The sequence below is a fragment of the Saccostrea cucullata genome, unplaced genomic scaffold, assembly GCF_032062105.1.
Source record: "Saccostrea cucullata isolate Sc308-1 unplaced genomic scaffold, CSIRO_AGI_Scuc_v1 ctg44, whole genome shotgun sequence".
Classification (NCBI taxonomy): domain Eukaryota; kingdom Metazoa; phylum Mollusca; class Bivalvia; order Ostreida; family Ostreidae; genus Saccostrea; species Saccostrea cuccullata.
The window spans coordinates 766,346-788,597 of record NW_026938421.1 but is presented as its reverse complement, the minus strand read 5'-3'; the positions used below and the strand labels follow the sequence as shown (position 1 = coordinate 788,597).

Below are 22,252 nucleotides of genomic sequence, written 5' to 3'. Positions count from 1 at the left end.
ACACCGAAAAATATAGATATTTTCGCATCATTATCGGAAAAAACAAAGTACACACGATAGGCTGAAATTAGTAAGTTTCTGAAATATTTCCAGAATGTAGAAAGCAGACGGCGTTATTTATTACTCAGAAGACACACAATGCTTAAAATTCGAGAAAAGAATGAATTTCACTTGCTTATTTTCCCAACAATGTGTCTTTGGAGGTGGCTATTTTTAGTGAGCACAACAGTCTATCAGGAGATCGGTTAGATTTTCCTACGTCTTTAGAGAGGTAAAAGTTACAATCGCCCCTCTCAACATCTCGGGTTACTCATCGCACAGAGCTTACGAGATGCGCGCGTGCCGTAAGACGCCGTGTCTATAAATGGACTTCCAATTTTGCGGGCTCCTGAGGTTGAAAACGAGAATTTTATCGTAAGGTAGCTGCTATCCGCTTCCGCGTGTTTCAATACTTTTCAAGCGTACAGGCTGTGTGTTTTTGTTTCCTCATGTGAGTACATTTCAATTTTAGTTTGTAATAACGTTTTATAAGCTTAAATTAATATGAATTTGCTGTTGTACAAATTCAAATAATTCAAATTTTATTCTATGGTTTTCTTGTACATTTTTCAAAATCAAAACATTGGATTATAATTTAAATGTTAAATTTAAGAATTTTATTTTTAAAAAAAGAATACGTTTATGAAAAAACCTGACTGAGTAAACATGTATCTGATTTTTGCACCAATTTCTAAAGTTTTTAAAAAGGATTCTGATATGTTGTTTTTATCTTCCGGATTCTTTGTATTCCGTCAATGGGAACAAAATGGAAAATTAAGGACATATGCAACGTAGTTAGAACTTTATTATCTTTTTCCTTGGAGGTGAAGAATTCCAATACTGAAAGGAACCGTGCGCAACATTTAAAAGTCCAAACGTGTCTTCTAAAACAAGTTTGGATCATCGATGAACAAAACATTTAGAATATATATTTAGTGAATTTTGTACATTTTTCTTTGAATTGCAAAAGAATATTCATCAGTTGATATCTTTTCAAAACCCCTGATAATGCATTCTGATTTTTTGTCTATGAACATCGCTGATGGCACTATAATCTACAATTTTAATATTATCTTGAAAAACCATCAGGTAAGGTATGTTGCATATGTCCTTAAAGATTTTTCCCGCTTGTACAATTGGTGCTAAAAAGAAAATAAAACGCATATTGTGAAAATAAAATCGTGGCGAAATATGCTGACGAGAGTGTTAAGGAACCATGAGTCAGCCCGTGTTGTATAGGTATATGGAAGCATCCTTGCAATCTCGTTAATCCGCCAGAAGGTGAAGGTCGTTCTGTGCAGTTAGACATATTTCTGTTTGCCGCGATTAGAGCGAAGATACTTCGCTGTCGGCTTCACTTAGCATTCCTTACAATAAAAGCACGCAGGGCCAAGTATTTACTGAATTTAATATCATATAGGGCAGGGGTATGTACTAGAATCTATCCTTCTTCGTTTCCTTGTTCTGCCTTTGGTCTAGAAATCGCTTTGATTGAGATATCTAATTAATAGGCCAATGATATACAATGGAAATTCTCGAGTAATTCAGTTCACTTCCTTAACTCTAAAATTTCTTCAATGTAGAATTTTAAACGATAATTTTTTTTAATGTTGATTGATGGGGCTTGAGTATCTTATCGCAAATGACTCACGCGGATCAGCTTGATGCCAAAAATCGTGCTAAAAGAAAATGGTTTTTGTTAGGAAATATCAGTTATACTAAATACAGGTCAATGCTTATTTTCACAATTCAAAGGACCGACAGTATTCCCGAGAACAATTTGTTGTTTGGAATTTACTTTTTAACCTTTGAACATTTTTTGGATTTATTTTGAGATAGGCCAGTGTTTTTCCTCCTAATTATGTGACGTAACACGCGGGAGGGAGCCTTCACGAGAAATTTACTTGCTAACAAAGCATATTTTTTTGCGCTGTTGGGTATCAAGAAATAAGAAGATGATCCAATTAGTTTGTTCTGCTGTAATGACGTATGCATTTTAGAGTGTTTTTGAAAAATATCTACGAAATTCAAATCATGATATTTTTTGGCTGATTCATAAGCTATGAAGAGCGAGGATGAACTAGAATATCTATTTTTAGTTGATTATTTAATGAATGTACAGACTTTCTAAATTTCTTATACGACGCTTGACCATTACCCTTTTTTCTCTGGAGGAGGGAGTGGGATAAAGAAGATTAGGGGAAGAACTTTGTTTTATGAGAACTTTGTTTGATGACCGATTTATCTGCAATAGTAAAATGTTAAGATTCAGGAACAAGTAATAAAAAGTTTATGAATAAAACGCGAAATTTAACAATTCAAATAATTTACAATTTAGTATAAGTTTTACGCCGTGATGGTATACAACTAGTAAAGAACGATGGCGCTTCTGACTGGAATTCGACAGGAATCTCGGCACATACATTGAAAAGTAAAGAAAAAAAGTGTTGAACTGTCACATGAAAATTAAGGGTTTTTTTATGTATCATATTCTTTTGAAATAGGAAAGGAAATATTTTCTCTATAGTGTGTTTAATTACAAAAAAAACCTGAAGATATCGTTATATTAGTCATTTGGTACAAAATATCTAAAAAAAAAATTGCCATCTCTGTCATCTCTCCGCGACTTTAAACCGTAATTTGTTTTCATTTTAATGCGAAGAAATTAATGTAGAAAAATTGTGAGAAAATGCAGAGACAGTAACACTTATACTGCGTTGCTTCATTGTCGTTTTAAATTCCATAATTATTTTCCTTGTAAGTAGTGTGCGTATCTAGTCTAGAACACACATTGAGATTTTTTTTTTTTTGCTCAAATCCTCGCACTAAGCATTATTTTTTTTTATGTAAACAATCAAGTCGTTAGTCAGTTCAATTTTACTTAATGATTTCTTAAAATTTGAAAATACTTGTATACAAATTTTGGTTCAGTTGCGCCGAGAGGGAAATTAAATCTTCTTATTTTCTGAGACTTTCGTACATGGATTTGATCTTGAAGGTGTTAATTATTCATGAATATTCATGTAACTGTTTTGTAGCTATAAGATAAATGAACGTAAATATTCATTTCAATGTAAATATATCTTTTTTCCTATATGCGTCACTTCGTATAAAATCTGTTCAGCTGGGGTCAGCTGACCAAACGTGGTCATTTAAACAATAAATGTTTCGTACACATGAATTCCTGCAGATCACACACCAAATCAGCCCATCTTCTTTCAGCTCGATTGCTGCATTAATACGTCAAGATGTCGTCTGACAAAGTGCGCGCCACCAAGTCCGGGTTCGGACGTGACGTTGAACACAAAATGGAATTAGTAAGCTAAATATTTAACCATTTTGCACATCTCATTTTCATATCTAGAGTCAAAACCAGGAAAAAGCCATAAAACATGGGTGATCGCGCAAAAAAGTCTGGCTTAGGATATGAAGTTGAAAAGAAAATGGAACTTGTAAGCGGATTGCTCCTAACATCCTTTTTGTTTGGCCCTTCTATGTCTCCAAGTCAGACGTCATTTCTGTTTGTCCTATTCACATGACTTTACAAAAAAGGATTTCTTAAATGTGCTCCTTTGTGAAGTTACTAAAATTATAAGAATTTTTTTATTTTTGGAATTTTCCTTTTCCATGACTACGAGACACAGAAGGTTATGACTAACCCCAAAAAGCTGATTACCTGAAGCATTGAAATTTAATTCTCCATGAACCTTTTTCCACAGACAGCGGTTAATACCACAGGTACTAGACAAAAATTATTTAAAATTGAGGGCCAACGATGTCCTTTAGAGCCTCCAAATCGGGGTTTGGCTATGAAGTTCAAAAGAAAATGGAAGCCGTAAGACCACAGAAAAGCCTTATAACCTTGTATCTAGATGAGATCTTAGATTCACTATTAGTAACATCACAGTACCTGGCAAAGAAGACAATGCTATCGCCGCATGTTTAATATCATTGTTATCGATCAGCATGAAGCTAGGCTTTATATCAAGCTTGCTACATTGCCTGCAAAGAATCATAGATTTTATGCTGTACTGAATTCGTATACAATCGTAAAAGAACATTTAACGGGAATATATTAATGTGTTTGGAACATCATCGCTTTCTTTGTTCTGTAATACATAAAGCGGGGCTGCACTGTGTCAAGACATATATAGTCATTGTACATTGTTGCTTTTTTATCTTGTATCTACCGAATTTTCATAAGAATCAGAAAATCATAATTTGTTACTTTGAAAAAAAAATTCCTCATGGCGTTGTCTACCATATGATCTTGTGTTGTTTGTAATGTTGCTTTGTATCAACAACCGGCATTGCAACGACAATTATTGTGTTTACCTTCATCATTTCAAGCGATAGCATTGTCTTGCTGGCAAAATATATACAGACTATATTATATATATATATACTGTCCGCATGCTCCACAAATCCAATTTATTTCTAGATTTCCCCAGTGAAATATGTACACCTGTAGACCGCGTTTTCTCGGTTAATTTTCCTGGTTGATAAGCATGCCTGTTTAAGATTAATGTATGATATATTTTTTGATTTTTTTTTTTCAATCTTATACTCATCTTTTGAAATGTATGAAGTAGAATATTTTATTTTCTTGATAACAGCATTTAACTCCTGTTGTGATACGTGATACTTTGGCGTTTACCAATGTTCTGAAGAATTTGCTTGGATAAAATAAAAGTTGTTAGATTGTCCTATTACTATTAATGATACAAAAAATTTACTAAGCGTTAAATGTATATTTTGTCTCATCGGGAGTTAAATATTGTACTAGTTTCTTATACTTTTATTATTGAATTTTCGTTAGTTTTAATTTGTAAGCACATAAAAAATCTTTACTGGAGAAATAAAAAAAATATCTTTTAGAAATCATATTTTTATAACAAATAATAATTTCAAACTAAACAATGAAATGGTGCCGTGACCAGGATACTTATTTCAATTTTTATATTAGAACTATGATCGGGAGGAGGAGGCTGGTACCCCAGTGCACATTGTCAACTGGTTGAATGAAATGCTTGCAGGAGAACATCCTAAATGCGTAAGTATCTGATTTGTCATTAAATAATCAGATTCAGTTAGATATTGATGCACATATGTCTTGATGAAGTTCTAAATGTTGTTGCTTTTCACGTAACCTTTGAATCTTTACAGGAAGCCACCGATTGGAAATCAATATGCACTTACCTCAGAGACGGAGTAGCTCTCTGCAAGTAAGTTCTACATGTAAGGTGTCGCTTCAAGTCATATTTGCTTTTCATCACATTGAAATCAGTTTCAGATGGCTTTAATAAATCATGCCTTCGATTATATTTTAAAACATACTATCTCTTGTAACATCTTAAAGTGTCTTTGTTAATCACTATAGTATTCAGTTACTGGTTTCAATCGCGCTAGCTTTATTTGTGAAGTATACTTTAGTGTAGCATATGACATGGCTTGCGTTTTTCTGTCTTTGAAGAAAAGAAAATGACATAGTACATGTACTTTAACTGAGTTATTAGTCTAAACCAAAACTGGACATGTACCTTAATTGAGCTAGTAGTCTAAAAAGGAACATGACATGTAACAGATTGTAGTTCTTTTTCATGAAACATTTCGTCCAATAAGCAGAATTCCCACAACGCTTGAAATGTACAAAGTATTGTTAACCCACCAAACACAGAGTGGGAAAAATCAAATCATATAAATTATTAATAATTACATGAATTTGATTTAGAAACCTTTGTTTTAAAGATATGATTATCATAAGTTTGATGAAGCAGAAGGTTTCTTTCATAGATTTGTGTTTACCTAAAATTTTTAGATGAGGTTTTAAAAGTCGACTTGCGTAAGGTTTGTAGTTTGAAACCATGTCCCCTCAATTATAACCTTGATTTAACCTAATTCAGGAGGGTTGTTTGTAATGTGGTAATATGCACGTCAGGAACTTGTAATTAACACCTTTTGGTGGAAAACTGAAGTGGACTCAATAATTCCAAAAATCACATTCAGAATAGCAACAAAATATCATCGCTTTTTCATCTTTTTGGCATTTTTAAAAGATAACCATGCATTACAGTATTTGCCAAAAAATTGTCTTATAACAGCAATATATTAAATGGCAGTTTTTTCATGTAAAACAAAATGCTATTTTTGATATGACCTGTAACTTAGAGAGATAGACGAAGCACCCCCCACCCCACCCTCTCTTGCTTTGCACTCGGCAATCAAACCAGCTTTAATTACTCACATGACCAAAACAATATCCACCTCCCTGGAACTGCCACTAGAGCAGTGCTAGAGAACTGTAGTTATAGTCTCATCCCAAAAGCATGTACCTCTAATTGTCTCCAACTGAAGAACTAACGCTAAGAATGCTTTATATAAAAATTGATTATACCTTGCTTAAACATCAAGTTTTGATATATCATTTATGGTTTTTCATGACTGATTGTTGCAATAAAATCACCAAAATGAAAAAAAAATGATTATAAATCAAATTCATATCAAATTTTATCCAAACCTGTATAGATATTGTGGATTATAATTCCGAATATTCTTGCATTTCATTTTAGGCTCATTAACAAGCTTTTACAAAAAGATGGAAGACCCCCAGTACAATTCCAGAAGAAAGTGATGTCACCTTTCGTAGCCATGACAAATATCGAAAACTTTAACAAAGGCTGCCTGGACTATGGGCTTGCTAAAGAATTTGAATTCCAGAGTGGAGATCTGTGGGAAGTTAGGAAAGGCCCCTTCCTTAACGTCATCAACTGTATTCACAGTCTGGGCTTTGTTGTGAGTATAACTTCCTAGAGTCTGATGGTGTTCTAATTATTGTCAAGTCTTTCTTCAGGCGCGGATCCAGAATTTTTTCAAAGGGGGGGTTGAAGTATTTTTCAAAAGGGGGGTTGAAGGCGAAAACAATTAAAACGTACGTTGTACACATACATATAGTTAAATAACTCATTATTATGCTTCCTGTCAGTTTGTCTCTATATAACCCATACCCTACTATTCTCGCATAGTGGTCTAAGGATTTATATAGCGTAAGCATACTATGCCGAAATAGTGCACGGCTTTATTTACTGAATAAAATTCTTCCATGCACATGCCGGGGATTGAACTCACGGCCATGAGATTGTCAGTCCGATGCCTTATCGATTACGCCATAGAGACGATCACCTATTGGTATAATTTTATTAAATATATAAACTTAATTTATACAATTGACTCAAGAAGGAGAAAATAGACAAATATTATTTGAAAACAGTTATATTATTCTAAGGAACTTTAGATTAATGTGTACAACAAACTTTCAAACTAATTACATACAGATCGTTAGATGAACTGATTTTATAGGGTCATTAAAACGCTTTTTTATATGACGCTTGATTGAAGGATGTAAAAGAAAACTAGAGGTACTGTGAGCAATGAGCTCACTAAATGATACCCCCCGCCTCCCATATGGTTATAACTGGTGAAAAAGTCCATGGTTTCCTGTGGCCGGGAAACCCAGAATATGTGTCGGATCAAAAAGTAAAATAGGAGGTGCACAATGGCAATATGTAATAAAGATTCTGTGAAAGTTGCATCAATTTTCATTCAGTGGTATGAGAGGAGTTGCGGATAAGAGATGGGTACCCCAAAGCGTAACAGACGGACGGACGGACAGACGTACAGACGGACGGAATTAACGAATAGTATATACCCTCCCGCTTTTCAAGCGGGGGGTATAACTAGAGGTACTGTGAGCAATGAGCTCACTAAATGATACCCCCCGCCTCCCATATGATTATAACTGATGACAAAGTCTACGTTTTACTGTGGCCGGGAAACCCAAAATGTGTGTCGGATTAAAAAGTAAAATAGGAGGTGCACAATGGCAATATATAATAAAGATTCTGTGAAAGTTTCATTAAATTTCACTCATTGGTATAAGAGGAGTTGCGGATAAGAGATGGGTACCCTAAAACGTAACAGACGGACGGACGGACGGACGGACGGACGGAAATCCCGATTACTATATACCCTCCCACTTTTCAAGCGGGGGGTATAATTATCAATGAGAATCGACGTCTGCAAACAAATAAGGCTTACGAACAAAACAGAAAATAAAGATGTGTTGCTTTGGGACAGAAAATCCCGACTTATTTAGAGAAAATTCTAGTAACCAAAATAACTAAGCATGCAAACAATTTTAGCATGAATATTTTGAATTAGTTCTTGCAGGTGCGCTGTTTAAGCACCGATATTTTCAGGAAAAAGTCAAATAGATTGCCGCATAAATAATTACAACAGTCAGCATAATAATAACAATAGTGTTGCATTATGCATGTACTATGCCTAAATCATGTAAATAGTAGGCAGGGTTTGACACATAGTGCACTCGCCTCCGGCTCGTGCACCATGTGTCAAACCCTGCCTACTATTTAGGCATAGTACATGCATAATGCAACACTATTATATAAATAGAATATCGATACAGGGTGGAGTATGGTTTTTGAAAGTGGGACGTTGATCAATCTGGGTAAAAGTACTTGTATACATTACAAGTAAGTTTTTGAAAAAGAAAGGAAAATAAATCTCCGAACCTGAAAATCCTATTTTGTATAGGGATGGGGTTTTATTTTGTTTTTACAACCGAATTTCTTTATATATTACAACATTAGCCTTTCACCCTTCATTTTCTGTAGTAAAAACACAACAAAAAATTGGAACTTTCTTATTTCTCTTTCTTTTTTGCAAATCCAAAGGGGGGGGGGGGGTTGCAACCCCCGTAACCCCCCCCCCCCCTCTAGATCCACCACTGTTCTTGAACTTTCTTTAAAAGGTCGTGATAATTTATTTATTGTTCAGTATAAGTAAAAGGGCGCGTGTATTTAAGTTAGCAAGCAGATGTATGCGTAAACTAGAACAAAGTTTTACTCAGAACATTCATACGTACATTCATATGGTATGGCTATCGATTTTCTTTTCAAAGAAGTCCACGTGTTTTACCTAGTATAGGCAGTTATATAGTTTCAGCCATACTATAAAAACAATATCCTGTAGAGTAGATTTTAGTGTTGAAAAAAATCGCATACAAAGACTTTTTCTTTTCCATTTTACAGGCCAATTCCAAAAAGGTGATGCCATGTTACCAAGGTGAAGTCACAAAGTACCTTGACAGGGATTAAAGCTGCAGCCAATCACATCAGCCGTAACAAACTAGTGATATATCACATGGTCATTGTTGTTAATTCATTTTTTTATTGGTTTATGATTTTTGTATGCCGAGATGCTGAAATAGTGACGTTTACATTGGTGCATAATTATTCAAAGCAACAAGTATAGGATTATTAAGTAAATTTATATTAGAAGCGCCATGTATTTAACTTATCTTAACTAGGGACAAATCTTTTCTTTTTTGTATACTTATGGGAGTATTTTATCTATTATCAATTGTACTATGAATTTATTTTAATAGGAAAGAAACTTTTGTATATTCTGATTAATGTTACATGTCATATTTATGAATGTGAATGCTTAATAAATTATATGAAACTAGTTGTTGTTTTTAGTCTCCTATTACTACATGTTTCCCCTCTGTTGATCAGTCACCTACAACTAAACATGTAGGTTTCCCTTCCGTCCATCAGAGTCATAGTCCCCTATACTACTAAAGGTTTCCCCTCTCTCGGAGTCATAGTCCCTTACTAGTATAGGTTTCCCCTCTGTCAGTCAGAGTCATAATCCCCTACGACTACAGGTTTCCCCTCTGTCGGTTAGTCATAGTCCCCTATACTACTATAGGTTCCCCTAGCTCTCTCCGAGTCATAGTCCCCTACTATTAAAGGTTTCCCCTCTCTTGGAGTCATACTCCCCTACTAGTATAGGTTTCCCCTCTCTCGGAGTACCCTACAACTATAGGTTTCCCCTAGCTCTCTCGGAGTCATAGTCCCCTACTGGTATAGGTTTCCCCTTTGTCGGTCAGTCATAGTCCCCTACTACTATAGGTTTCCCCTCTGTCGATTAGTCATAGTCCCCTACTAGTATAGGTTTCCCTTCCGTTCCTTCAGATTCATAGTCCCCTATCACTATAGGTTTAATTTATAGCTGTCGGTTAGTCATAGTCCCCTACTACTATGTACAGATTTCCCCTCTGTCGATTAGTCATAGTCCCCTACTAGTATTGATTTCCCGCCCGTCCCTCAGATTCATAGTCCCCTATATTACTATAGCTTTCCCCTCTGTCGGTCAGATTCATAGTCCCCTACTACTATAGATTTATATCTGTCGCTTGGTCATAGTCCCCTATATACTACTAAAGGTTTCCCCTCTGTCGGTCAGTCATAGTCCCTTACTAATATAGGTTTATATCTGTCGGTTAGTCATAGTCCCTTACTCCTATAGGTTTCCCCTCTCTCGGAGGCATAGTCCCCTACTATTATAGCTTTCTCCTCTGTCGGTCAGAGTCATAATCCCCAGCTACTGTAGCTTTCCCCTCTGTCGGTCAAATCCATAGTCCCTTACTACTATAGGTTTATATCTGTCGGTTAGTCATAGTCCCCTTACTATGTACAGATCTCCTCTGTCGGTCAGAGTTGCAGATCGATGTTTCATACTATACATATGCTATAGTAGAGGACAAGCATCGCCTTTTCAATTCACTTCTCTCAGAATCCGTGTTCTACCTGCTTATCAGATAATTACAAGCAATGTTTATGGATTTACATAGTAATATATTGGAAATACCTTTAAAATGTTCTTAATGTTCAAATCATGACCTCCGTGGTTAAGGCGATGCCACAGCAGGGAGTAATAGTATGTAGGAAGAATCTTTTTCTCAAGAATAGCAAAGCCATGTTTAGTCAAACTAACGGAGAACCATCTTCAGTTAGTGTAGATTGAAGTTTGTTCAAATCATGACCTCATTGATGAGTTGAGGGCCATGCCAGAAGAACAAAGTTTTTCATAGGAATATCTAGGAAATATCTGTTACATAGATTGATGTTCGTTCAGGCCAGAAATTGGGAGACAAAGAAGGACGAAACATCAGGTGGGTGCTGTGGCCCACTGGCCTCTGTTTATGTTATGTATTCTTAAAGTTGAACACGACTCGTAAATAAATGTATGCCATATTATTTTTTCTATCTCCGAAATATTAGCTCTGGGGTATACCTTTCTCATTTGTTTCACCTGGCTGCATTCTTAACACACACATGTATTTGTGTTATGTTTACTACTTTGAACTGTGCAATTGTTGTAGGTTTCTTAAGTAATTTTTTCTCTAGTCGTGGAAAAAGCACATAGGCCTAGTTATTTTGTTGCTACCAAGTGTTTTACCATGTAGAATAGGATGGGAATTAGATTTCCTCTGCGACTGTCTGTCTCTCCGTCTGTCCATTAGTCTGTCCCACATGGTTTTCGGCACTTTTCTCTGAACACTTGCAGATATTGAGCTTATAATTTGATATGTGAATGTATTTTGATGCGGTACACATTCACTTTGAATTCGTTCCGCTTCAATGAGTTTTGACGGAATTATGGCATTTTCAATGTTAATGGGAACCAGATTACACTTGCCGGAAGGGGACTAGTACTGCTCTCAGAATACGTTCTATTTCTGTCTTTGAATGCCAGTTTTCCTTGGTGGAAATAGCAGGTATCAAATCTGAAAATGAAAAACATGTAAATATTTAACTTAATTTCTAAATCTTTATATACATTCCTTTAGTATTCAAAATATTTTTTTAGTGAAAAGAGAGTCCTAACGCTAAGTATTTCTAGAGAATCAAACTTCTACTACCGCTCAACCAATTTTATCAGTAGGACAAATACTTCTCTGACAAAGAGCTACAGATTTTTCTTAAAAGAGAAATTCTGTGCGAAAAGAGATTTCTGTTTTGCAGAGTAACCTCTTACCATCAAAAAGATATACTTTGTTTATATAAGAAGAGATTTTTCTATTGGAAAGAGAAAGATTTGCTTCCTAACAAAGATACAGCCTACTCCGGATATATTGAAATTCAGGGGACCAGGCAAATTATTTCAATATATCCGTAATTCAATATAAGCGAAATCGTGAAGCTGCCATTTTTACAAGTTCAATCCCGATCTAAAATAAAAAAGAACAAACCCGAACAAATTAATTTTGTTCTCATTTATCTATAATAAGCATGATAACAGTGAACAGATTACATAGAATATGAGTCCTTGAAAGTTTAAATTTTTTTTTTATTTCTGTTACATTGAAAAGACAATCTTCAGCCTCATTATTTTCCCCGATCGCATTTATTTGCGTTTTGGAGAAAATTCACCACTGACACCAGACTAAAACGGTTGAGTTCTGCTGAACGCTGCTTGTATTTCATCGTAAGTGTACTCGGGTTATTCCCTTAGTTATTTCGAATTTAGGCATGTCAATAGCCATTAACAGCACGCATTTAATTTCAAAGTTTTTTTTTCTAGATCTGTGGGGGCTACAATTATAATATTACGTAAACTGTTTAGTCTTGATATGTCCGTATTATATACATGGATGCAAAGAATTTAACAGTGAAGAATTTTATTTTGTAAGAACATGCAGTATAAAAACACATGAGGTGAAAACTTAATTATTCACACCTTTGAATATCACCTGGTCAATCAGGCATAATTACTGTCACCAACCGTAACGACAGCCGCCAGGGAGTATTTCAATATAACCGTTATGAAAACAACTTATTATCACCTGTGGGGACCGATCAGTGGCTTCAATATAAGCGAAATTTCAATATATCCGATTTCAATATAACCGTTATTTTAATGCAAAGAATATGAGAGGCAAAAACTGGGGATTTATTTCTTTTTCAAAATAAGCGGAATTTCAAAATAAGCGAGTTCAATATAAGTGGAGTAAGCTGTATATTTAGTTTGTAGTAAAATAATTTATGAACGATCTTGGAGTGGTGGTGGGTCTGTCAACAAGCACACAAACACCTGTTTTTGTTGCTTTTTTTTTATGAGAATCGAGTTTAATTGGCATTCTGGGAGCATTGCATCAGCAATACTAGTCCCCCTACCGGCAGGGTGTAATCTGGTTCCTCTAAATATTGAAAATTCTACAATTCCATAAAAAAAAGTGGAGCGGAACGAAAATCAAACTTGAGCTATAACTGATGAGGGTGAATTTCCATACCAGAAGGCAGATCAATATCCTCAAGTGTTTAGAAAAAAGGCTCGGAATACCAATTGGGACAGACTGACAGACAAAGGGACAGCTAGACGGACGGACAGACTCAGAGGAAAGCTAAAGTCCCCTTCCGCTTCCATCGGTAAGGGACTGAACACATAACAAACTGTAAACGATTTTATGTTTGTTAATCATTTTTTTCGACAACTATATCCGCAACATGACTTCACAAACACGGTGCACACTTTATTTTGAAAATATAGTTAAATGTTTTCATATACATGTAGAAGGCGATATGCTTATATATAAACAGTATAGTAGTTAACATTAGGAGCCGCAGTCAGTTGAGTGGGGTCAGTCTCGGCTCTTGCGTCATTGATGGTGCATCGTCTGTTCGTGGCGTCATGATTGAGGGATCTACATCTGATGTTCATCTGACAAGCAAAGGCGCAGCGTATGAAGCTTAAGTTTTCCAGCACAACAACTTCGTGTCCGGAAAAAGTTTTACCGACGTGGATTTGATCAAAGTAGGAGGACAGATATTCTGTGAACATTGAAATAAGGAAACAAATACATGTGAAATCCTATAACTTTCAAGAAAAGACATTCTTATTTTAAAAGCAAGATTATAATGGTACTGAATTTCCATTTACTTAGAAATCACTCTAATAAAACGTTCAAATCATTTACATAACCTTTGAAATTGTAATTAAATGATGCTAAAGTTCCACAGTAACATCAGCATGTTTGTAATCATTCAAGAACCAGTTGTTCGAAATTCCATGGGTACATATTATGCTCCTATATTAGAAGATTTTAAAAATATTTTTACAATACAAAAATGAGATTTTATTTTTAAAAAATATCTTGAGCCGGAGTATCGAAATGAATGGTCAGATTCAGCGCGCATCCAGGAAACGTTAATTACTCTTACCTCGCTGTATCATCCTTGAACAAAGTGCTTGTTTAGGAAAAATGCATGTTGTTTCCCGCCATTTAAAGTAGACAGCGCTATTGACGTCATAGTAAAGCATGACACAGTGCCAATCCGGACGTCCAGGGGGTGTATACACGGTGGAGTCCCAGTTAAAGTAGTACTGTTTCTCCCCATTGTATTCACGATAGTCCCCACTGACGTCAGCGTCCTGGACACCGATGTAAAGGGTCGCCAAAGTCGCCCTGTAAGAGCAGCAAAGTCGTGACAAAACAGGTGCGCGTTTGTGTATGTGTGCATATGTGTGTGATAGAGTTCACGACTATCAATGTACGTACAATGTCTGGTTAAACGTTTTATCCACAAAAGCCTGGGCCTCTGGACTATTTATCCAGGCCAGCGTGCCGCCATCTTGTCCACACAATTGGTTACTCTGCTCGCTGCTCTGCATTGATGTTATCACCCAATAACAGTAGTCATAAAGGCCCGTCAGAGGACGGAAAATGCCACTACATATCGCCGAGTTCATCACTGAAATTATTGAGAATAAATAAACACATTCAATTTCTAAATATATGTATTACGTAACAAAGGGGCAGCACAAATTTTATTGTTGATTAATAAATTCTATATAGCAAGTTTTATATGAGTGTCCTTTGTCCTTAAGCTGCTGTGAGCCTGAAGAGCCTTTTGTACCGCCTCACATCACAATCTTGTGAAAGCGTAGTATAAGTACTAGTAACTTTAATGTTTAGCGAATTGCTACCGGAAGCTTTGACTTCCAGGGACATTTTGTCTAATCGTCGACATGGTATCCATGGGCAGCATGTTATACGTCACTCAAGATGTCCCAGACACCCAGAGAGGGAGGAAGGAGCTTTCCTAAGGGAAGGTGACAGTTAATTATTTAATTGCATACTGCCTAGCTAATTTATAGCTAGCTTTTCTAAAACTGCGACAAACTTGCGATTTCAGGCAAGCTAAGCTGCAGTGAGCCGGGATGACTGTGACCGCTTTATGTTATCCTACAAAGGTTTTGTTTTTGGAGCATTAATTCATAGAACCACTTAAAATGTTTTGGAATATGGAAACAATTTCAAAATTAACGTTTACACTTCGTAATGAAAAAAAAATCTGTTTTTACATGATAATTCGTAACATCTACGTTATAAATTGTTTTATTTAGAGGTCCTTAATGTTGATTTTGATTTAACAATATAATTTTCGTTTTTAGAATTCGCTTAAATCAAAAAATTTATTATATTTTTTTGATATTTATTTTAACAAATACATGTTATAATAATTATAGTTCGATCGTCTGAATGAATTCAAAAATCGATATCGAACACTAAATTCGTTTTACAAATTCAACAATTTATTACAGTGTATATCGAATTCAAAAATAGTTTTTACAGGTCCTGAACCAATAAGTAGTAGCTCGCAAAAATAAGTTGTTTGCAAAAATGCATGTATATATTTATATTATAAAAATATATGACATATAGTATTTAAAGATTCTTTTTTCGGAATCTGTAGTAATTGTTGAAGATATTCCTCATATGTTCGAGACCAAAGTATGTTTCTTTGAACAATCGCCGTCAAACAAGTTCAACGTTATGTCCAAGTATGTGGTCACATCGTTTGTTTTTATCAGCCAATCGATATTTCATTTCTTAAATTAAAGAAGAAAATATTAAATCTTACCTTCAATTCGAGTGCCATAAAAAAAGACCAAGGCAAACAACAGAGCAATTTTTGTCATTTTCACAAATATATTTCAATTTTTGAAATCTATGTATACAGCAATCTAATCAAAGTATAAAAAAAAATCAATGTTGACAAAAATATCTTCATTTAATCACAAGTTGGTTAATCCTGTTTATTTCACTTCACATGGCGCATTTTTCCTCTTCACGAGCCAATGAAATTTTAACACAGACTTGAACATCTTTATTATAGATTAATATTTTTCTGACTTATCTAGAATCCTTACTTATCTGATATGCTAACAAGTTCTGAGCATATATCCGCAGAAACAAAGTTGTCTTCGACATTATCAAGAAGAGCTTTTATTTTCCATAGTGTGTTATAAAAAAAACACATTATTTTCGGATTAATTGTTAGAATGATTATAAAACCCTTTCCAAGTTTTATACCAAATTAATTAAATCTTTGGAAGTAAAAAGTCGTGTTTCTTGTTTTTGAACACCTAAGTATAAGTGGTGGTTTCCACCTGAATAACTTTATTGATATTATGAGTGATGGTGCATTCTCCAGAATCAACTTGCTTCATTATATCATGTAGACTCACTCAAATAATCACAGGCCGGAGAACCAGTGAACTGATCATGCACGAAATTTCATTAGCTATTTTCGTTAATTCATGGGAGTCAAAAAGTAGAAAGATTCATGATCAGGACTGAGAAAAACACACCTTTGCCGTGGATAGCTGCAGAACTGTAGTGTTATCAGTTATATCTTTTTCTGAAATATAAAACCATACCGCTACAGTTCTGCAGTTAGTGGTGTAAATTGCTACATAGTTTTAGTATTTTACTTTAATGTTACAATACGTTTCCTATTATAATTTCTAACAGGTTAAAATTTTTCATCCCATCAAACCCCCGTCTGCTGTCTGGGTATCAAGGCGACAGCTGAAGTCCTATAGTTAGTATAATTATAGTTCTAGTAACAAATAACTGGCATCAAAAGGCAATACTGGTCCCCAAATTCTGAAAATCAGCAGTTAGTAAAATGTATCTGCCCCCCCCCCCCCCCCCCCCGGCATTCATTGTGATAGGTATCCAGGCACTCAGTTAAAAATGCATGTGTAAGTTCACTTGAGTCGAAGACCATTTTTTGTTTGAATAATAGTTTATTCAGTCTGGCAATAAAGCCCATCCGTTTACAAAATAGTATAGTATAACAAATATATATATAATACAACATATGAATAACCAACTTTAATTGGAATTTCTGGACACAGATTTGATGTTAATATTTGTTTTAACACAGAATAATAATAAAAATAATTTTTTTCAAAGTGCGTTGAAATCGACCATATTGCATCTTCGCTAGCCAAGGGTTTCTGATACGCTACTCTCCTCATAAACCCTTGGCATACGGTGAAGTCAAAAGACGGGATTGTTTTCCGTCACGTGATCTTGAATCTATAAGGTACGCACAGATTGTCGAATCGCCAGAAATAAAGACACGTGTTTAAAAAAATTAAATCAAAGTTTTTTCAAGAATAATTAAGAAGCAATAATTGATATATATATATATTATATATATATATATATATATATATATATATATATATATATAATCATATATTTAGAAGATATTGGATGACACCATGGCTATTCATAGAATTGAATGTTATCTTACGGATCGTATGTTTATATGCGTTTTTCATTCCCGAAATTAAAGAGTGAAAATGTATTTTGAACGCAAATATCGTCATTTACAAAAAGCAATTGCTGATTGGTCGACCTGGGTGTACTGAAATCCAATCAGAACTCTGGAAAAAAATCCCGATTTCTATGAACACCGTAGGCCAAGGGTTTATGATGAGGAGAGGGCGTATCAGAAACCCTTGGCTAGTGAAGATGACCATATTGACGCACTTTGAAAAAAAAATGTAGATTGATCAATATTCTTACAAATAATCGGTATGATAAATAACAGATCCTGGATGTATGACTTTTTTATGATGAAGTCACTTCAGGAACTGAGAAGTTGACGTTTTAAATATTTGAGGTTTTGATAAAATAAAAGGGAAAAGGGTCTTGAAAAAAAGAGTGACGATTGTTTAAGATCATTAATTTTTTTTTCTTTAAATTCTAGTCTTTGATAAGTATATGTAAAGATGTAAAGGGGGCACTAACAGTGGACAGCTTAAAGCAACTTAGCATTTATCATGATAGAAAGGGGGCAATTTGATTGTTCAAAACAATGAAAATTCTTTCTCTCTCATACGTTTTACTGTACTTCAATATTTCTAGTTTTCACCTGTTTTAATTAACTCATTTAATATTGAAAGTTTTCAACGTCATACCAGTTAGGTAAATACATAATTATATAAATGTTTTGAGTATAGCATAGACATCGAGACCGGGCAATGGGCCAGGGGAGGAGGGACTTAGCCCCCCACTTATACTGGAAAAATATATATACATCGTATAAGCATTGAAAAAGCAGCTTACCCTTTTTGGGTTTATTGCTCCCCTCCCCCGTTTGTTACCGACACCTATGTATTCAAAAGATAAAGATTTGGACTGAGGGATCTTATACCTGTCTTCTCCTTTTTTCATTAATCAATTCATAAGTTTTTTGAAAGATAAATAACAAATAAAATCTTTCCATTACTGAAATATGATTTAATTTTTTTTCCAAAGTGCGTTAAGTGTCTTCATGGTAAAATATATTGATGTAGACTCTTAACGCACTTTGAAAAAATTTTTTCAAAGTGCGTTGAGTTGGTCCCAAACTTAACGCACTTTGAAAAAATTTTTCAAAGTGCGTTGATTTTGTCCCAGTTTTAACGCACTTTGAAAATTTTTTTCAAAGTGCGTTGCCACAGTGGTGTGTGCAGGTTAAACAAACTGAACACATCCGCGAAACGTAAACATTACCAATAACAGAAGCTCGCTCCCTGTTTACAAAAGCATTTACGATTCGCCGGACGTGTTAAATGTTAATTATATCAGAGACATAACATGTCTCTGATATTATTATACCCCCCGCTTGAAAAGTGGGAGGGTATATAGTAATCGGGATTTCCGTCCGTCTGTCCGTCCGTCCGTCTGTTACGTTTATCTCTTATTCCTCTTATACTACTGAGTGAAATTTAATGAAACTTTCACAGAATCTTTATTACATATTGCCATTGTGCACCTCCTATTTTACCATTTTATTCGACACGTATTTTAGGTTTCCCATAGCAAAACATGGACATTGCCATTATATGTTTACCTATGACGTTACATATAGAAGCTTCTGGATAACATTTGATAGGACGATTTATTCATCTTTACAGATTACCGTAAAACAATATATACCAACACATGGACATTATGGGAGGCGGGGGTATCATTTAGTGAGCTCATTGCTCACAGTACCTCTAGTTTTTAATATTTTTCATTAACTCAATAAAATTTGTACTTTTCTTAAGTATAAAGGATAGAGTTAACTCTGTTAAGGTGCAATTTAAGGATGTGTAAATCAAACGCGTCACGATTTTGTGTAGTTTCAATAATTTCCAGATACAATAAGTTTTGAATTATATTTTCGTGTGAAATGCTGTGGCAAGATACAGTCATAATATTGTACAGAAAGTTTGAAAAATATATCTTCAAATCTGTGTCTTAGCACCTTTAAAGGGGCATGGACACAGTTTCAACTGAATTTTTAAAACAAGTTTTAATAATTTTTACAATGTCTACCTAAAGCATCATCTAATGTTTAGCAAAAAAAAAAAAAAAAGAACATCATTTGTTGATTATCTAAAGAGATACAGAGCTTAAAGTCCCTCATAATGTAAACTAGAGGTACTGTGAGCGATGAGCTCACTAAATGATACCCCCCGCCTCCCATATGGTTTTAACTGGTGAAAAAGTCCATGTTTTCCTGTGGCCGGGAAACCCAAAATATGTGTTTCAAAAAGTAAAATAGGAGGTGCACAATGGCAATATGTAATAAAGATTCTGTGAAAGTTTCATCAAATTTCATTCAGTGGTATGAGAGGAGTTGCGGATAAGAGATGGGTACCCCAAAGCGTAACAGACGGACGGACGGACGGACGGAAATACCGATTACTATATACCCTCCCGCTTTTCAAGCGGGGGGTATAACAAGGCTCGTGCCTTGTTTTTTGTTTACAAATAGAAAATATCATATTTATAACAAAATTAACTTCTTTATTGAAATTATCTACTTTGAACGAACATATATTAGTATATTAATTTATGTAAACAAAAACATGACATGGACCTTGTTTACATAACAAAAGTTTGGAGCTCTAAATCTGTCTTGTATCTCAACAACTGACGTTCAAATTTTTGATGATCTTTAGAAAGACCCTAGTTAAATATTTGTAAAAATGGAAATATAAATTTTGAAAATTTTAGCTGAAACTGTGTCCATGCCCCTTTAATCTACAACGTTAACTTTAGTTTAGTGCACAGGTGAGCTAAAAACTTTATTTTCTAATTTAGCTCGGGATCGAGAAACAACGAAAAAACATGGCCATCGGCCGTGTGAGAAATTGGCTTGTCAACTTTGCAACAAAGGTAAACATGGTAAAGATGTAATGAAATAAAATCGCTGTGGTGTATTCATTTATTGTTACTTGTTCATTAGGTTCATGATATTGTACCTTTTACTTCCATGCAATTCTTATAATTCGTCGGTCTTGTTGGAGGACCCAGTGTTTACAAAACAAAGTAGAGTCTGACATTTCACTTTTCAAAGACTTTTTATGTCGGAACGTGAGTGAGTAAGAGAAAAAACAAAAATATTCAATTCCAAATTACGTCTTTCTGCTTTCAATTCATACAAAACACGATCTATCGATGCTTTGAGTACGTGCCATTGTCCTTGACCGAATTTTCTCTAGTCAATAATTTCTTAGTTACAAAACGTTGAACACGCGGCTTTATCATTTTTTTTTGGGGGGGGGTGGTGGCGTAAGTGTTTAACAAACATCTATTGTACACCTGTGTAATGGTGCATATATTTGTGAGTAATGGTCAGCTTTACTGTTTGAAATGAAGAAAGATTTAGAAACATTAAGAATACCTCTGTCTTAGTTTAATTTTGTAAAATACTGTATGACTTTTGTTTTCTTACAGCCATTTGTCCAGATATGTACAGAACAAGAGTTACTGGCCAATCAGAGTAAACAATGGAATCAGATAAGGACAAAGATGGTGGACCATAAAATGACTCGAGATAACAAACGGAGAAAAATACTTCAGGAACATGGCCCCGAGAGATTCCGTGTAAATATGGTCCGAAAAAGCAAACTTATACCAAGAGAAATAAAAGTAAGAGTGTTAATATTTTATCAAAATTAAGTTAATAACAATTAAATTGTATACATATTGTTATAAATATTGAAAAAATAAAAGATTGAAACTCATCTCTATTCACAAGATTTTTTTCAAATATACTGTCCTTCAAATCAAGATTTCTTGTTCCTTTGCAGGAGCTTGCTGATAAGGAAATTAAACAGTTTCCACTTAACAGTGCCTACACTAGAATCCATAATAGATGTATATTGACTTCACGTCCTCGTGCTGTGCTGAAAAGATGGCATGTCAGTCGAATCATGTTTCGCCATCTTGCCGATTATAATAAACTCTCAGGATTTACACGATCATCGTGGTGATATAGAACTCATATTAATGATTGTGAATTATTACTCAGTTTGTTAAATAACAAATATACATTATAAACAAAATATCATTTGAAATTAGTTTGTTGTTTATAATTATTTGTTTGATCTTTCTAAATCTCTGAAATGTTATAGATGTTGTAGGTCATGTAATCATTCTTAAAGTAATGACCAACTTCTTACTTTGCGTCTGATCTAGAGTCGCGGGGTAAGGAGTTGATCCTTACGTTGCGGGTTCAAATCCAACTGTGGGACATGGATACCTGTTCTTTGGATGAGACTGTGTAAACCAAGGTCCCATGTCGCAGTAGTTACTGGCACAAAAAAGATCCCTCCCTGCTCAATGGCCCTGAGTGCAGAGCATTGGACAAAATTTGCAGCTCTCCACCAGCAAGTGGTGGCGTCTCCATGAGTGAAAAATTCTCAAGAGGGATGTTAAACAGCATACAATCAATCAACCATTGATAGTTCATTAAAGCAAATTTAAATGAGGAGACAAATACTGCATACAGGTACTTACAGTCTGTACAAGGCATGGTACCAGACATGCCTCTCTACTTGTATTCATGTATCAAGAGTTAGACAGATTTTGAATTACACTCGCACAACATTTGTGGCTACTGAATTAGTTACTCTTGAGTCCAAGTATATAAGAGTAAATGGAAGCAACATATCTAACATTAAATGACTACAGTTTATCAGACTCCAGCTGTGATACTAGTAGTCAGAG

The 22,252-nt window shown here is 34.9% G+C and overlaps 3 protein-coding genes across 5 annotated transcripts; 2 read left to right on the top strand and 1 right to left on the bottom strand.

The window, feature by feature from the left end:
• Window positions 1-335: 335 nt before the first annotated feature.
• Window positions 336-9,582, top strand: LOC134250205 (transgelin-3-like). 3 transcript variants are annotated; one of them, XM_062732560.1, is made up of 6 exons: window positions 336-490; window positions 3,262-3,356; window positions 5,006-5,092; window positions 5,206-5,264; window positions 6,609-6,831; window positions 9,147-9,582. In XM_062732560.1, exons 2-6 carry the CDS (start codon window positions 3,288-3,290, stop codon window positions 9,210-9,212), a joined length of 504 nt encoding a protein of 167 aa, XP_062588544.1. In that variant the 5' UTR covers window positions 336-490; window positions 3,262-3,287; the 3' UTR covers window positions 9,213-9,582. The 3 variants fall into 3 exon arrangements, with proteins under 3 accessions (XP_062588544.1, XP_062588546.1, XP_062588545.1); XM_062732562.1 differs by lacking the exon at window positions 3,262-3,356 and adding an exon at window positions 3,759-3,874 and having other exon boundaries at window positions 337-490; XM_062732561.1 differs by lacking the exon at window positions 3,262-3,356 and adding an exon at window positions 3,404-3,491 and having other exon boundaries at window positions 348-490.
• A 3,887-nt stretch (window positions 9,583-13,469) lies between these two features.
• On the bottom strand, window positions 13,470-14,682 carry LOC134250177 (tetranectin-like protein). The gene is made up of 3 exons (XM_062732526.1): window positions 14,462-14,682; window positions 14,124-14,368; window positions 13,470-13,733 (listed from the first exon to the last, which is right to left on the bottom strand). Exons 1-3 carry the CDS (start codon window positions 14,650-14,652, stop codon window positions 13,489-13,491), a joined length of 681 nt encoding a protein of 226 aa, XP_062588510.1. The 5' UTR covers window positions 14,653-14,682; the 3' UTR covers window positions 13,470-13,488.
• Window positions 14,683-20,282: 5,600 nt separating this feature from the next.
• Window positions 20,283-21,604, top strand: LOC134250204 (small ribosomal subunit protein uS14m-like). The gene is made up of 3 exons (XM_062732559.1): window positions 20,283-20,416; window positions 20,978-21,172; window positions 21,334-21,604. Exons 1-3 carry the CDS (start codon window positions 20,369-20,371, stop codon window positions 21,514-21,516), a joined length of 426 nt encoding a protein of 141 aa, XP_062588543.1. The 5' UTR covers window positions 20,283-20,368; the 3' UTR covers window positions 21,517-21,604.
• The last annotated feature ends 648 nt before the right edge of the window (window positions 21,605-22,252 follow it).